The 18,080-nt window shown below is 40.9% G+C and overlaps 1 protein-coding gene across 1 annotated transcript; it reads right to left on the bottom strand.

Annotated features, from left to right (window-relative positions):
* Positions 1–72: 72 nt before the first annotated feature.
* LOC120809551 (polycystin-1-like protein 2) lies at positions 73–18,002 on the bottom strand. Its single transcript, XM_040163422.2, has 41 exons — positions 16,930–18,002; positions 16,091–16,249; positions 15,813–16,001; positions 15,188–15,298; positions 14,615–14,762; positions 14,287–14,516; positions 13,797–14,207; positions 13,577–13,704; positions 13,361–13,499; positions 12,560–12,758; positions 12,338–12,449; positions 12,109–12,250; positions 11,449–11,640; positions 11,084–11,226; positions 10,632–10,811; positions 10,390–10,527; positions 10,029–10,175; positions 9,818–9,942; positions 9,609–9,723; positions 9,189–9,317; positions 8,875–9,100; positions 8,519–8,709; positions 8,196–8,426; positions 7,631–7,732; positions 7,365–7,543; positions 7,103–7,249; positions 6,805–7,004; positions 6,360–6,586; positions 6,052–6,271; positions 5,203–5,675; positions 4,782–4,878; positions 4,557–4,697; positions 4,288–4,473; positions 3,212–3,542; positions 2,584–2,717; positions 2,364–2,491; positions 2,120–2,280; positions 1,449–1,659; positions 1,245–1,346; positions 1,027–1,158; positions 73–487 (listed from the first exon to the last, which is right to left on the bottom strand). Exons 1-41 carry the CDS (start codon positions 17,243–17,245, stop codon positions 317–319), a joined length of 7,443 nt encoding a protein of 2,480 aa, XP_040019356.2. The 5' UTR covers positions 17,246–18,002; the 3' UTR covers positions 73–316.
* Positions 18,003–18,080: the final 78 nt, after the last annotated feature.

Here is an 18,080-nt window from a genome sequence, read left to right as displayed (position 1 = left end):
AGAGCTTGCTCTTGTGTCATAGTAAGCAATATTGTGAACATCATCATCATATCATATTCATACAAATACATGTTTTTAGAGGTAACAATGAATATCTTTTATTTATTTGCTTTACATATACACAGTAGCCTAAATGCAGTGCTTCAGTGCATAACGTACGGATCATCCTTGTTTCCTACGTTCCTAACGTTTCAAGCTCCTACAAGAGTGACACATGTGCAGCACTCGAGACAAATGCTAATAATTTACAGACAGAGAGGACAATTCATTGCAATTCAGTCACTAAGCAAAAAAAGCTAAAACTTGGACAAGCATGTCAACCGTCACAGATATTGCCAGAAGAAACTGCTGAGGGCCCCTTGTATGAAACAGATGAACCAACTGGCCTCTCAGTTGTGCCGTCGCCAGCTGGTTTCTTACATTTGACTCCAAACAAGCTGAAGAGTTTCATCAGCATCAGGTCTACGATCTCGTCCTCTTCTGACGGCTGTAACAGGGATAAATGAGCATAACTCAAGTTATCAGTAGGGCTGTCAATAGATTAAAAATAACTAATTAATTGCACATTTTGAAATTCATTCATTGCAATTAAAAGGTTGTTTTCACTAGAAAGCCTGTGTTTTAGACACTGTTATTTAATTGTATTTTTTTGTATCATCTCGGAGGCAGAATTTCACCTAGCTTCACCTAGCAGCAAGCTTAGTCCAGATAGTTTTGTCCATAGTATCTGGACCTTGAGTCTGAAATTAGAGTTTGAATTGAATTGAAGTAGCTAGGCTACTTCAACTAGAAATTCCTCTTCATAGCTCTCCGCCTCTGTTTGTTTTACTTGTAATGCAAAAATCTCCCTCCATCTTCAACTACCGTCTCAGTCTCCGTTGCGTATTTTATCGCAATAATCTCGGCCACATTGATCACATAGATTAACGCATTCATTTTGACAGCCCTAGTTATTAGCAAAGGGAAGATGCCACTACATGTAAACAATAAGAACAAGAACTTTCAAACCTAGCGTGGGTGAGTTACCTTGTGATGGATCTGCTCTTGGCTGAATGCCACCAGAATCACAGAGATGAAGAGGTTCAGCACCACAAAGGTCATGAACACAATGCACGAGCCGATGAGGAAAGCTCCAAGCACTGGATTGTAATTCAGAACCTGAGGGATCAGTTGGAAGACTTGCGCTGAAGAAAGCTCAGCAGTCATGGTCACCTGTGGTACATTCATAACAGCCTCATACTAACCTCTTCATAGTTAAAAATGCCAAGCTGCAGGCTGACCATGGTCTGTGCCGCATTCAGCAGAGTACGATAGGAGTATAGCTTCCACCCATACATCAGGTTGGACTGAAAAATAGAAAGTTAGTGTCTGTGTTGATGTAACATGTAACCATTTGAAAAAAATGACTCCAGTAGCATGCTGATGTTGAACTGTGGGAAGCTGCTCACAGCGATGGAATAGGCCAGGAACATGATGGTCATGACCACCAGGAAGCCTGAGATATCAGCCCAAGCTCGCTGCAGCGTGGCGGTGATCATGTGCAGTTTCGGGTTCAGTCTCAGCAAGTGCCACAGTTTGATCGTAGCCAATAGCACCAGGAAAGCAATCAGATACCCCAGCACTGCATCGGCCTTGGCTGTCTCATGGAAACTTGCGTATCTGGAGACAGAACATGATTCTTGCTTTACAATCTGTTGAAAAAAGGTATTGAATGGATTGAGGAAATTATGGTTCACCGAGTAATGTTTTCCTATTAATTGAGTGGAAATGTATTTATTATAACAGATTCACTGTGTCCAAATTCCAAATTGAAGCTTTGATCAGCTACTACTTACCAAAAATGATTTGTAAACAACTGAAATATTCCTCTCACATATATTCTGTACCAACCAATGGTCAGTTCCTAATGAGTGTATAAGTTCCGTTATGAAAAAAAGCATACTGTACTGCCGAGAAACAGGCTAGTTACTACAAAAGGGATTTACGATCAAAAATAACAAATACAAAAATACTCAGAAAAAGAGCCAAAGTTGTTGATTATATCTATGTCAAGATAAAGTACACTGTGGTCACTTCATGTGTATGAACTTTTGTGGGTAGAGTTATTCTTATTGCTGACTGGTCTTTGTTGTCTTGGTAATACTCCATGTCCCGCTTCCCAAGTACAGTCCTCTTGATGAACACAGATAGCGCACTCCAGCTGAGGAGGATAATGGCCAGCTCCAGCAGGTTCACCTTGCTCCTGAAATAAGCCCATCTCTGCTGCTTCAGCAGCTTTCCCTATCAGGAGGAGAGGCGTGTGTGTGAGAGGTTACTGCTACCAGCGGCGATGGCCGTAAATTTGAGGTACAAATAATGAATACCTGGACAAACATGTAATAGATGATGAAGAGGAAGTAAATGACCTCAGAGGCCATCACAAAGACGTGAAGGCCTCCAGTCGACTGGTAAAGACGCACACTCTGAAGCTCGCTGCGGAACTGGAAAGCTCCTGGATGGAAGAAGGCAACAGACAAGGTGCTTCTTAGAACAGTGAAAGCTTCTGTGCAGCTCCCACACAGGAGCTGAACATGGACTACTGACCTATGGCTGTTGTCTCCAGCATGAGCGTGACAATACAGAAGAGGTTGACGTTGGCGTTGTACACAGTGAATTCCACAAAGACCGCTTGGGTGTACACATCAAACCAGGTGTTGTCATAAAGGTACTGAAGGGATCTACAGAGAGAACGACATGGTAGAATTTGTTCATGTCATTAAAGGGTTTTTTTTCATGCAGAGGCAAACTGTGTGGCACCATTTTGGTCATTGCTACATTCATTTGAGGCAAATTACTGCTTAAAGGAAAACGAAAACACTTTTCTTAAATTTAAAGATGTACTATTATGCAAATCGGAATTTACAATGAATCCCCAAAAAATAGACGCTTTTGTCACCTCTCCATCATATAAGGCTGCTATTAACAATTATCTTCGTTTAACTATCATTTTGTAGAAAATATATTGGGAAGCTTTAATTCCATTGAATTAAAGGATTGAAAAAAAGTATATGTATGTTTTCATTAGTGTATAATCACTTTTTGGTAATAATCTGCAGCTACGCACTGCACCCTTTAGGGGATGCAACCTACAAACGTTTGACATTCATATTCTATCAATCAGCTAATCAGTATTAGACTCCTGATTTCACTTAGTATCTCTTATCATGCCTACCTGCTGGAATTAATTAAATCTGGCCCTAAATCCACCACAAACCCTCCTCCTCTGTACAGCTGCACGCTGCCCCAGACGGGGATGGCCCTCAGTTGATGCTGGGACTGGTACTTCCACAGGCTTCTTAGGTTCAGCGAGGTGTTGTCACCCTCAGAGTGACTCCAGCCTGGACCGTAGGAGCCCATGTCTTCCAACTCCCACGAATACGGAGCGTGAGAGTCCCGCTCTGACCGCTGCATGGAGGGAGCCACGTGGCAGGAGTTTTGATGCACCCTCACCTGGCGAAGGCGAGCATTACCCACCAGCTTGGAGTTTCCATCTGTGATGAATCCTGTGAAGGATTGTTAGGTAACAAGAATAAACAGATTTAAAGAAAAGAGCAGGAAAACATGTAGTAGATAAAATACAATTATATGTGTCAAACTACTAAATAAAGTCCTTAATCAGAACTATTTGCATATTTTCAACTACACAAAGACTTTTTACACTGCCGGTTAACCACAAGAAATGTTTGAATGCATTTTATACTTTACTACATGAATATAGTGTTTATATCATATAGCATATATATTAAAGTAGTAAAACAAACTTCCTTTTACGTAAAAAAGAAAGGATTGAATTTCAGGCATGACAAATTTACATTATACTGTATGTATCATATAATACTTTGTCAGTCAGTCTTCACATACAGTCTAGCATTGAAACGTGAAACACTCAAATGTCGTTGAATATAAATTATAATCCTCACAATTGTTTATAATGTATTGTCAGAACCAATTCATAGTTGCTTTGTATTTTGATTGATCCATACCCAAGTTACCTGGACAAAATCAGGGTAAACAACAATATACAAATACATGAGCTTTACAACACAAGCAACAGTTTAACGTACAGCACATGAAGCCAAAACAAACAAAAGCTGATATTAGTTATACAAATGATGACGGCTAGTGTGTTTTTCTTTTTTATTATCTGTTGACTGTTAACTGTTATCTGTTAACACTAACTTACAAATATTTCATGCAGTCATGCATATCAGTTGTGTGCATCGGTTGATAATATCCCATTTTACTGACCTGGGTGCTCTCCAAATAGGTTGCTCAGCAGAGTTGTGTTTGCCCAGTTGAACATTTCCTCAATACTCATACTGTCAGAGATCCCTCTGCTGAAGCTCTGCCGAATGTGTTGTGTCAGAAAGTAAGCGTTGGGGTCCCTCTGACCGTACGCCACCAGGAGCAACATCCACATGAATCCCATGTAGGCTGCATGACACACAAGCATCCCCCATTAGCGTCTGAAGACGGATTACACTGCTTCATGTGTCGTATGGATGTGCTTCTCCTACCAAGGATCTCCCTTATTAGTGCAAAGACCTTCTGTTCTTTGACCATGTTGCTCCTTATCTTCTCAATGTCAGTGGGAGGTGGTGGCTGATAGAAACTGCATGTGCTGTCTCTTCTTGCTGCCCGCACTGTATCCGGATCACCTGAGAAAGGGATGTTGTAGTGATGTGTTTGGTTTTTTCACATAAAACAATACAGCTACAACGAAGCAAGTAGAAAAACCATACCTGTGTTCCTTAGACTCTCATCTATCGGAGGCTCTCCGTACTCCTCTTGGTCAACTTTTTTTAGAACAAGTGCGAAGAAAGCAGCGAAACCAAGAACCTGTTACAGAAGAACGTCAATAAAAGGGGTCCTTATACTGATCAATGTATGACGAATACAGTCAGTAGGTATTTAAGCCCTTGGAGGTACACAGACAACCCAGAATGCCTTGCAAATGTTTATAAAGTAATTCATTAAATTATATCATATATGGTAATGAATACAAAAGGAAAAAATACAAATATCTTAAACAATAATAATTTAAAATAATTTTCCAATTCATTCATCATTTTGAATAGCCTGAGTTCACTCAATGAATTGCTTTTGAAACATTTGCAGTGATATCCATGTTTTATTATCACCCATTACTGTGACGTCGCTCACCTTCAGAGGTTGGGTGACAAAGAGACTCTCAAAGAAGGAGATCATCATGGAGATAAGCCAGTTTATGGAGCGCTCCTTCCCATAAGTCAGCCCATACATCATTGTGAAATAACCTGACACACCGCTGGTTGCAATCACCAGTATCCAACCAATAAACACGGACCACCAGGGCAGCCCGCCTCGACAGCCCTTCTTGGTGGCTTCTTCCTTGACGCTCTCTCCTGGACTGGGGCTGCGGTCCAGCTCGTCGCCCTCCAGGCTGGGTGGGTGGAGGCGGCACTCCAGAAGACCTTTCATTCCTTTAACCTGCTGCATGGCTCGGTTGTAGCTGTCTGGGTTTGGAAAACGAGAAAGTCCCAACAAACCAAGCTCCTTCTCAACATGACGCAGCTGCTTGTATAGGTAACGGCTGTTGCTGCTCTTCTTCTGAACCTCATCTGACGTTTTCTCAGGGCTTCCTACCCCGCAGTTTTCTGAAAGAAAAAAAAAATAATAATAAAATATATCTTTAAATTATGTTTTATTAGGAAAAATATATATATTTGTATTCTTTATTTGGTCTTTAAGTATGCAAACGAGAGGAAGCCAATCTAATTTAGACCACTGACAATGTCACCAACCACATCACCATCATCATATGAGTCAATCACAAGTCAATAAGTATCAGCAGCAATGGCTCTCCTTATGATTTGTATATAAAATAAGATGTGTAAATAAAATATTAAATTGGTTTTACTGCTCCCTTTATCAATTCATTGCCAAGTCAATAAAAAAAAACGTATAAATGGATTATCCAATAAAACATGTGAAACACATGATATCAGAGGAGCATGAACTTCTTTTTTGTACCTTGTTCTAGATTAACTGCTTGTAAACTGAGAATCATGGAGGTATCCCTCTTGGAGGCGTCAGTGTAGAAGTCTCCAGCCGCACGGTTCTGCTGTCTGATGATATTCTCCACCAGAGACAACAGAGTGTTGATGTCAGACTGCTGACCGGGCCGCAGCTCCAGCTGAGGGAGCGGACTCTTCATTGCCTTTGAGAGGGACTGAGCAATCCTCTTTATGTCCTAAAGGAGACGCGCAACAAGCACTTTAGCGGTGTAGAAGCGGAGAAGGTATCACTTCTAAATCACAGAAATGGATATATGAACTCACCTTGATCACAGTGTCTGGTGTGATGTCCTTCAAAGCTTTCTGAGGGGAAGATGTTTGTGAAGGAGAAACTCGACCAGTTTTTCCTTGTTTAGACGTTTCCCTTTTGGAGCCCTTCTCTCGAGGTCGAGCGTTTCTGAAGATACTCACGATCAGGAGATTAATGGGAAACATGATGATGGAACTTTGAACTCCAATAACAACTTGTTGCCAGGTGAACTCGATGTGACCTGCGAAGAAAAATATTCCTTTAAATCAAGTTTAAATGGATTATTTAGATACTCTTCTATTTATTCAGCAAGGCTACTCACTCTAGGTCATTGCCATGACATGTATTGATAAGATATTTTTGCATGTGTGCATGATGTTTCAGCGGTCAGTTTAGTGCTGGAGAGATCTGCACACCCTCCATAGGTAGTTTGTATAAGCTTCATGGTTTGTTACCTACCTAGGTCCATGGTTTGCTCAGAGGGGTCAGTTGGGATGCCCCAAAACATGATGCTTGTGAGCATGGTGCAAAGCAACAGGGAAAAACAGCAGGAGACACGCTGCACTCGTGTGAAAGTGCTACAGGGAGGGCGACTAATTACAGAGAACCAGATGTGGCCGTCCCTGAAATCCTTGGCTGTCTTCATGAAGAACAGGTTACTTGAGGAAAGGAAGGGATTTTGGTTCCAGGAGAATTAATGAATCACGGACAAGTTTCCTTGATAATATGTTTTTTCCAGATCCATGACTGGTCTTACCTAAACCTCTTCAGGTCCATCTCTGTAGCTACTGGGAAGACCTTGTCAAGAGCACACTCTCCGACATCAACAGCCAGCCAGGAATTACAAAGGAAGTGCCATTTTTGACCACTTTCTAGATCCTGCACCATGACTTTGTTGACGTACCTGCATGTAAAATTCAATAGTGATATTGTGTGCTGATAGTATCGGTAGAAACACAAGCTCAACTTTATGATTTTATCCTCTTTGGGGTCACAATGCCTTGCCCTTTAACCCGTACCATGCAGGATGTGCTCCTGAGTTGTCGTGCCACAGCCTAATGCTCTGCAGATCTCCAAGAGAGAAGTGTGTGGTGAGCAGGAACATGTCCACCCCTCCCCTCTCAAACACTGGCTTCTCAGTGTCAGTCAGGTGGTGGGGCTCACTTTCTCCCTCTGTGCCTAGCAGGGTTATCGTTACCTAAAAAAAAAAAAAAAAAACACCAATCAAGATGGACAGTTCCTAGCATCATACATCTAAGAAGAAAAAGCATCAGACATTACTGACCCGGGAGGAGGTGGATGCACCATGTCGATGACCTGTGCTGACATTCAGCATATAGTGATACTCAGCCAATGGGTCATTATCCTCCAGCACTGTTATCTTGACCTAAAAGTGAATGCCAGGACACATTTCAGAATTGGTCATTTTAATGACGTAGGGCAATGGTCACACAACTGTGAATCAGATATAAGATCATTGAAGCAATGAAAGGGATTGCAATTATAAACTACTTCAATGTGGAGTATTTTATTGTGAGTGCATTTTGTAGAGGGTCAGCAGGTTATTTTTATCAGAATAATATCTCTTTATTTACTGAGTGAATTGTTTTAACTTCATTTATTTTTAAATGTAACTGAGGATCACTTGTTACTTTGTATAAGAAGGTTCAATGTAAGACAACATATAAAGATCTCACAGAATGTTGCATGGGCAGAGATGCTTCAGTTTAAGATTAGAGACATTCATAATATGTTAATTTGTTTGAGCTAAAACATCTGAATCAGACTTCCCAAATGGTCTGGCAGTTCAAATCAACAGTATAAAGATGTGCAACTCTAATGAAAATCACCTTAGCTGAGTCCTGGATGTCTTTTCTTCGCGCCCATACTACCACCAGGAGATACGCAGCAAAGATGGCCCCCACAAAACACACCACCACCGGATTGTTAGTGAACGTAGCAAACAGTTCTGCAGTGCGTGACACGTCAACCAAGTTCGGCATGACAAAGAAGGAGCTGCCAAAGAAAGTCAGGTGGTTGCAGAGGCAATGTGTGACGAGAGGCGTGGTGAGCGGGCCGACCTGAAGAAATAAGAAAAACCAGACAGTCAACTTTCACAGCCTATTGTTAAGGGTTTCATTCACATAACGTATAATGTGTGTTTGTTTCGTACCCTGCAGCCATCCTCGCTCCAAGAAGACTCATTTTCATTCCAGTATTTGCACTGTGCGGCGATAGAAATGACAGTGACGGTGGCATTCACGGCTTTGATACCTGGCTCGACAATGGGCTTCATCACAAGGTAGTGCTCTCCCACTTCTCCCGTCCTGTCTTTGGGACTCAGGACCCAGGTGTATTTCCCCTCTGTGGTGGAATTGTAGATATTATCATAGAACATGTGCACATAAATGAAGGCTTATGCACATGGATCAGGCTAATTCTCCCAACAACCATAAATATAATTTAAATGTAACTTTCAGTCATATTAGAGACTCTACAAAACAATACGTCTGATCATTTTAATTTTACCCCCTTTGGCGTTCTGTAGAGGCATCTGAGTCTTGGCTAAATAATTCTCATCATTGGGATAATCTTTAGATCCCAGGAACAGCATGAAGGTGAGCTGTTCAGATGGCTCCATTTTCAGAACCAGTGTCACATCCGGCGAGGGAACATTAATTATTAAAGTGCTGAAATTGGCCAGATCCAGGACCGTGCTGTTCTCCTGCCCAACATCAGGCCTCGGTAGGAAAATCTGAAAACCCAGAAAACACATGAGGCTGAACAATCCACAGAGGCTGTCGAAGGGAATATGCTAAAACCATCTCTAAAAGAAACATTACCTCTATCTCCTCGGGTAAGTTCTGAACAGAAATTACAGATCCATTTGTTCTGGTGAGAGAGACGGATCCTACAGTGCCAGTGATGTTTTCTTCTTTCCAAGAGTACGGGTTCTTCTCAAAACTCATCATCTAGAAGGAGGGGAACATATGTTGCCTTATTTTCAAATCAAATTGTGTAAAACTGACTTCAAAAGAAGCTGAGATAATCTGAATTGGCAATAACCTCGACTTTTTACAGATATTGTTACTTTTATTGAGTCTTATATCTAGGGCCACTTGGACTATTAAACAACTTGTTTTGGTCTTTAGACAGTTTTAATGCTTTTCCCCCCTGCTGGATGGCTTACAATCACATCTCTGGTAAATACAAGATTTTAGGTTGTGATCTTGTGTAAACGAGCAATTTCTCGATACACTTACTCTGACATCGACTGGCTCCTCTGGAGAGAGAATATGAGCAGGCAGTGCAGGGAAGAAAAATCTGGAGGTGCTGCTCTTCTGGACATTTATATCCTGCATGTTTTCTGGAGACACTCTGCATGAAGTAGAATCAGAATTTTCTGAGTAATTTCAGTAACCACTAGTTTTTTCTCAAGCACAAGCTCTAGCCACTGTCAGGTATCTCTTACCTGTTGGCATACACACTGATCTGACCCGAATCGATGATGGCAGGGTCTCCGTTAAGCTTTTTATTATTCAGCAAAGCACTTTGAACATTGCTTATCCCAGTGAGAAGAGAATCTGAGACTTTTTTCTGAGGAGAATACATTATATGATACATTATACTGTATATCTGAAAAAACAGATGTTTTGCAATATCAATGATAGCTTTGTTCTTACATTTGAGGAAAGATTCAAAATATTACTGGCCGCTTCAAGTATTGGTGTAGCAGCTCGCACTACTTCTCCGTCCTCTCCATCGTCTTGATTACCAGTGATTGTGTTGAGGGAGGAGCTGAGGTCCACCAACAAGGAACCCGCTTCTTCCTGGAGAGAATATATCAAATAAACAGAAAATATTACAGTCGGTCTGTGTTTTCAAAAGAGCTGATGAGGATTCACATTCTATTCATAGAATTGTCAAACAATTACATTTTCTTCAGTTCAATTCAGACCAAAGGCTCCTCTTTGAATTATAAAACAAAGTGCTGTTTGCACCGCATTTTCTTAAAATTTCCCAATAAAGAAATATCTACTGTACTTGAGCAGCGGCACTGAGCTCGTCTGGGCGCTGGGTGAGTCCGGCCAGAGCTCTGGCTGTCACTTGGACCTCCTGAGTTGTGTTGCTGGGTGAGTCCAGCAGAACTCTGGTCATTTTCGTCAGCATTTGCTTTCTGAGCTGAAAGAGGAAGAAAGGCTGAACCACCATGATGCATTACACCCGCCCACAATACAACAAAAATAAGAGCAGCACATCACTACAATTTGTAAAAATTATTTTACCTTTGTCCTTGCATCCCTCTGATCTTGGCCGTCCTCTGTATTCAACAAATTGGAAACTGAAGAAAAGATTTGTCCGAGTGCCTCACAAGAGAGAAGCCCCTGCTGCTCTAACTGACCCACACTGTCCTCCACTGCAGATGTGAGAGCCTCCACGGATGTACTTGTGCTGCTTGTTCGTACCTTGAGGGACAGAAACAGTCACTCTGAAAGATTCAAAGACTTTGAGATGGTTCAACGTGTTTCTCTAACAATGCGTCTGGCCATTGATCATCCCCTCGATCAACACCTCTCATTGTAATCTGCTTGGTGGGTACTAGTGTGAACTGGGATGGATATGGATGAATAAATGCATGATTTTATTGGGCAATGTTCATATCTGTCTGTTTCTTACTCTGCGACAAAAAACCTAAATCTTCTTTCTCGAAATACACGATTACTGACAGATGACAAACCTGAGTGGAGACGGTAGTGCTGGTTTTCTCATATTTGTTTTTAACAGTCACCACAACTAACAAAGTGTAATTGTTGTTCTTGTCCCCGAGGGGCAGGAAGACAGATCTCACTTCATTTGCCTTACTGCAGCGCAGATGTTCTCCTTCAAAACAAAATAAACAACAAATAAGATATGAGATATATTATTTTGCACGCATACTAATAATGTTAGCCACAGGCACTATTTTATGTGTACTATTGAACTATATATATATATATATATATATATATATATATATATATATATATATATATATATATATATATATATATATATATATATAGTTCAATAATTAAATCAAGAGCTAAGAGCTCACTTTCCCACCTGTGTCTGTTTTGAAGCAGTAAAAACACCCTGTAGAGCAGAAGGAGCTTGATTTGCAGGTGATGTCAAAAGGCTCGAGGACGGTTCCTGACGGAGGAGAGATGTTGCATGAGGGGGGCAGGTTGTCTGCCTCGGTAGGCTCAGGACCTGGTATTGGAAGGGTGTACTTGGCAAAACCTGGCATATTCTTCCCTGTAAAAGAACAAATATTTTTTCAAATACATTGTTTTAGTCTGGCAAATTTTTATGGAGGTCAGAAAAATATATGTGACATAAACATTGTTATTTATTTCAGTTTGAGCAAAAAATATATATATTGCCACACTTATTATTCACTATTTGCGGCTGGTTTTATTATTTGTAACTATTGTCGACATGTGTATTTAACTATGTTTTTGCATGAGTATATATATTTATTGTGAGGCAAGCAAGTGTATCGTGTCATGCAGCAGCTTGGAGAACAATTATTAAAGTTTGTCTCATCTTATCTTAGAATTAAACTTGTTCAAAACATCCTTCAATCATTAATTGTCAATGCATCAACTCCAGACTTTTAATTTAGGCGCAGTGCCCAATTTCATCTATATACTTTTCTATTTTTCTATATAAAAAATGATGCACTGCTGAAAAGAACATCACGACCGTGGGATGAAAACGCACCATAAGCTATCACACTGATGTTGTGAGATGAATCCCTCGAAATTTTCAGATGTTGACTACGTACAACATACTCAGTGTTGCCATCCTGCCTCTCGATTATTGGCCTCCTTCCTTCTTTGGAGTGACAATTTTTAAGGTCATCCTGGGAAAAGACAATCATTTAATAATTGACACATAAATAATTTAAGCCACTTTTACAAATCAATTCAATTTGGGGTTTTGGTCTCACCGCTAAAGGTTTAGGGTCCTCAATATACCAAACTACTTCTTGGCAAGTTTTAACACAGCTCAGTCTGAGCTTTACAGCGTTGTTGACATTTATTGAAGAACAGTCATCACAACTGCCCCCCACCCAAAAGAAAAAAAGTAGTCACATGAATTAAATGTTCAGTATTTATAAAACCGACAGAATAATTATACTGAAGATTTATTGCCAATTATCCCTATTTACCTTATAGTGACATCAGTGAATTCCTTTGGTGTAACAGTTATGCACTTTGAAGCTGAAGCAGAGTCAACCCATTTCCTAAACCAGGTTGCTCTCCTCACAGTTAGGATGTATTCGAAAATATCAAAGGGATCTGGAAGGCAATTCTTTGCAATGACATGAGTTTCACCCTTTGTTTTGTTTCTGCATTTGCAGTTTCCTTCTGTGTGGAAAGGAGCAGAGCTTTCATATAGCATTCCAACAATAAGGGGATCGCAGAGACAAATATCATGAATTACACCATTACATGTATAGGACATAGACAACAATATCACCAATAGATACCATCACATGTGTCCCAGTTGTATTCAGGGATTTTATCCTGTAACCAGAAATCTGGCCAAGCACTTATCTTTGTTTTGAGACACCATAACATGCCAATGGAAGTGTGCTAACAGCAACTAGAATAGTGAAGACAACAGATATTTGACAGGTTTCTGATCAGTGGGATCATTGTGAGAATCTAATGATGATTTTTTTTACCAAAATGAAAACTAGTATTGCTAAAATGACGGTTATGGTTGGACAAATGATATTGGTTATCTTATCATTCACATTATTAGTGATCAGATGGAGAAATCAAATCCATCAATGTCTGTCCATTCAGCCAGAAAGTATCGTTGTCAAAGTATTGACAACAACACAAAGACAACTGATGTGAAACCTGTTAGCCGAACCGAGTCGTCACTGTTTTGGATTGTCTGTGTTTTTTTTATTGTTGTGTTCGCCCCTGTTATCACTCTGATTTTTCATTGTGGTACTTACCACATTTCCATTCAAACACAAGTCCTTTGCTGGCCATCGATTCAGTTCCAGATACGCGCAGTGTGACACTCTGAGTGTTATCAACCAACGTGTCCGGAATAGCAGTTATTTTCAAGTTGTCGATACTTAAACTAGCTGTCTGTAGATAAAACCAAAGCAGTTATGCCATTACAGACGCAGGCAACAATCATTGTTTGATACTAATCTTCAACATACTGAGTTTACAGGCACATCTGCTGAGAAATCAGACTGATTCTGGCAAGACCGAAGTATGTCCTCCAAGTCCACGTCCACATCAGAGGCCGAAAAGGCATTCACAGCTCGTAGCGTCACCTTCAATGGCCCTTTACCAAAGGAGTATTATACAGAGCATTATACGGATGCATTACACAACGGGTGATTGTTTTCATTTGATTACATCCTAAGCCGTAAGTACCTTGAAGCGGGCTGGAGAATGTATACGCTTGTGAGCCGCCATTGAGCATGTCTCTAGCCTCAGAGATTGTGCCGCCACCTCCAGTCAGAGTGAAGAGCAGCTCCACGGGGGCTCCCCGCTCCAACGAAACACCGATGATGAGATCAGTGGAGTCCGGACACACATCTTCCTCTGCCGTCACCGAGGCCTGCAGGCCTTCAATGGGCTCCAGCAGACACAGCTTCAGATCAGCGGACACCGCTTGGCCCGTGACCTTGTTAGAGGCGGATAGAGTCAGGTTGTGGCAGCCGTGGCCGAGCTTTTCTACCGTACTTAGACTCAGTGTCATGTTGTGCGGTGTGATCCCATTCTCCACCGACAGGTTTGCAACCACGTAGCCTCCATGCTGAATTGTGTAGGAAACATTTGTACCTATATATGAGAGAGAAAAAAATATAACTGTGATGTATTTTGATGACTGAACCATGTAATTCATGTCGGACCCACTTACCTGCCCGTACCATCACCTGGATCTGCACAGGTGTACCACTGTGCACATTGCATTCAGTGCCACCTGTCGACATATTTCTGCTATAACACTTAATGACACCGAACTCTCCAACGGGCTCCTGAATGGTTATGGCTTCCTGAGCTGTGACATGCCAATCACTGGTGGTGCACTCCACTCCAACCACGAAAACACCGGGACGGGTGAATTTGTGCATCACATTGCTCTCCGTCCTGTGAGACAGGTAAATTAAAGCTTAAATGCAGTTTCTTAAATAGTGAATGAAATAAAACCTAGCTGACTGTCTGATTGAATGCAAAGTCCTACTCACTCTTCGGGGTTGTATGGATTAATAATGTGGCCATCACCAGCATTCAGTGTGCATGTGAGGTTCCCCTGAAAAGGATTGAGGAGCCACTTCACAGTGATGGTGACATTATCAAAGATGGCCGCCAGCTTGCTCATCAACAAGTGGAGTCCTGAGAGAAAAACATTGCTTCAGAGAGGTTTGTCCAATTGTAAGAGACAGACAGAACAATGTATCTCTGCACAATGCAACCTGGAGTTAACTCCACACAACAGTACAGTTCATTTAAGTACATCTACGTTCACTCTGCTTGTCACAACAGTGATGCAATTATGTAAAAGTGAACCGGCAAGTTTAGCCTGTGAGGCTACATAGCTCTGTAGGCAATGTAAAGTACCAGGACAAGACATGTAGTTTAGCCATGAAAAGAGGAACACAGGGCATACAGAACATGGAGGGTGAACTGCATATACCCATTAAAGCAGTGAGATATTAAAACATTATACAAATATATTGTTATTATATTGTTCATCTTAGAGTATTAAGAGTATTATTTCAGATGGATAAAGTCTATATATAGAGGAAGTAAACTCTAACCATGTTTGCAGGTGTACTCTACAGACAGGTAACTTCCCAGGACGGGACATGGTTCACCAAAAGAGCTCAAGTCCACTGGAGCCTGGCAAGTCTGCCGACTGTGGCAATGGGCTGGAATGACACGTAAACAAAGTCAATTATAGATGGATTTTCCTTTTGATTCAATTGATCAAGAGGCATTGAAAATATTGTTGTATAGTAGTAGTAATAGTGTGAGGGTCCAATAGCTCTTTAAAGAGGTGCTTTAATCATAAGGAGGAACACCACTTATTTTCTTAATAACTACACAAACCCCTCCAGCATTAATAATCTGACTGATTTGAATGAATCTGAATAAATATTTACCCTACAGTCCATCTATTCAGCTCTTAGGAGGGGATTTGCCTAACGTTTTTTTCTGAAAGTGCAATCCTTTTATGTGAACTGAAGTTCTTTGTCTTCGAAAACAAAATTGTGGTGATTATGGTGCCTTGGCCTTTTAAAAAAGCAGCTTTAACAAAGCCAAATATGTTCCCATAGCTTTTACACCAAATACAAACAATGTTCCGTTATTCAAAGTTAAGTAAATATCTTGTCATGAGGTGTAAGAGTAACCTGATGTATCACAAATGTATATCAATAATACCTGTAACAGATTCCATCACATCTATCCAGCTGCACTCCTCCTGCGAGGATGTGGGTGAGGCTGCGAGTTCGGCTCTGCAGTAATGAATAGTTTTTCGACCATAGAAGCTGTCATCTATGATTATAACTTGACCAGAACCACATTGCAATGTTGCATTTTGGCCACCACATGCAATAGATCTCCCAGAATCTGACAAAAAAATGATCAAGAATTAGATAAAGGGAGCACAATAAAAAATAAATGTAATGTGATTTTGCAATTAATTTCCTAATACAAACCAAACTGGCAAATAAAGTTGAGCTCCTGGTTGCAATCGTCTGCTGCTTCCCACTGGAAGCCCGATCCTCTAAGGATATGTCCGCAGGCCGCTAGTGCATCTGGCATGTTCACCCAGTTACTATAGCTGACATCGGAGCCTTCCAGCCACGCGAGGGAACCTGTGAAAGGACGAAACAAATGCATCATTTAATTACATAAAATTTCTATTTTGGATTCTGCTGTATGTTAGGACAAGGACGTTTTCCTTATCTTTTCTTTCTGTTAAGATGCAATTTGGTAATGAAACAACAAAGCTATAAAATGAGCTGGAGACAAGATTAATGAATGATAAAGACTCATTCTCTGGGAGGGACATAAGGACGCATTTGTAAATCAACTTGACAGCAGGCCTATTGAGAAGTTCAAATGAATGAAAAACACCTGCTGCATGAGGGAGATATCCAAATGAGACAGTCATCTAACAAATGTAAACAACAAACACGTTACAGACCCATACAATGGACCTACAAGCTGCCCACGGAGATAGCAGCTGCACTGATAATCTAAATTTCTGACAGTATTCACTATAAAAAGTCATCAGACGTAACGTTTAAAAATAATAATTACTGAAATAGTGGTTATCAGAGAAATTATCAGGCTGTTATTTATACAGTATACTGTATGTATAAAACATATACCGTACCAGTCAAAGGTTTGGACACACTTTTTGTCATTGAATTGAATGAGAAAATGTGTCCACATTTTTGACTGCTGCTGTACACTCAACGCAAATCTATATTAATCCTTTAGATTAGTCGTGCAGTGTCTACATTTGATTCCCACCCTCGTGCCGTCTCACCTTCGGTATCAGCAGAGTCAAGTGTGAGGTTTGGAGCTGCAGGTGCCAGCCCGAGCCACCAGTCTTTCTCCGGGTCCAGATGCTTTTGGAGGAACTGCTGTGTTTCATCATTCAGGATGAAGGCTAGGTGTCCTCCACCTTGTTCACACCAACCCTGGGCACCGAGGAAGGGTCGCTGCAGGCTCACAAACTCGTAGCAAGAGCCGTCAAAACTCTCCTGGTATTCTGGGCAGGGTAGAGCTTCTGCATCCTCCTGAGCAGAACAAGTGAGGAAAAGAACCATCGCAGTCAGTGTGTGGAACATGGTTCTTTCCATCTCTGCAACTGTTCAGACTCTCTGGTAACGGGTTGTCTTTAAAGGGGAATGACGTCATTAATTCTGACACTAGTTGCTTCCTTGATGACGGTCCAGCTTTGTATCGCGCCCATAATTCTTGTGTGCAAAGAAAGCTTGGGCCTGTAGTGAAAAGGGACTGTCAACAGTCAGTGATTACTCCTCTGCCTCCATTAAAGTAGGGCTCCACAACCTGCAGAGTAAGATAAGCTTCTCATTCAGACTTGACACAAAAATGTCAACCTGAACTTTAATAGGAGCCGGAGGCTTTAACCGTCTCTGACTGATTCATGAGGGTGAACTAAAAGGTGTTAGCCTTTAGTTGTTGCATGGAGTGCTCAGCAGATATTTGACTGGCAGACAGAAAAAAAACTGTTGTTGTTACAAAATAACGCTGCATTTCATTTTAAGCAGGGTTCCGGTCAGGCCTTTTATTTACCAAATACAATTTGACATATAAGAGCAGGAAAAGTGTAAACAATGCAATTTTGATGGTTGAATAACCTTCAGCGGCTTTAGTTTCTTTGTCCTGTTATTGCACATGCTGCCTCACTGTCGTGGCTGACTGGGAAACATGATAGAACATAGCCCTCTCTTTATTAGTTCTACTTGTGTTTCATTTGATTTATTTAAAAAAAGATTTATTAGCTTATAGTTTTTTCATAATTTGCATATGAAGAGGAATTGTTCTGTGTATTTGGTCTTTTCTCTTGTCGCTGATTAACAGCCAGTCTGGGCTCAAAGAAGAAATATTAAATATTAGCAAATTACATTACAGGGATACATAATTCACAGTAACATCATCCTGCAATTGCAA

Source organism: Gasterosteus aculeatus, chromosome 12 (genome assembly GCF_964276395.1).
Source record: "Gasterosteus aculeatus chromosome 12, fGasAcu3.hap1.1, whole genome shotgun sequence".
Taxonomy (NCBI): Eukaryota; Metazoa; Chordata; class Actinopteri; order Perciformes; family Gasterosteidae; genus Gasterosteus; species Gasterosteus aculeatus.
Note: the sequence above shows the minus strand (reverse complement) of the source record. Positions and strands in the feature narration are given on the sequence as shown.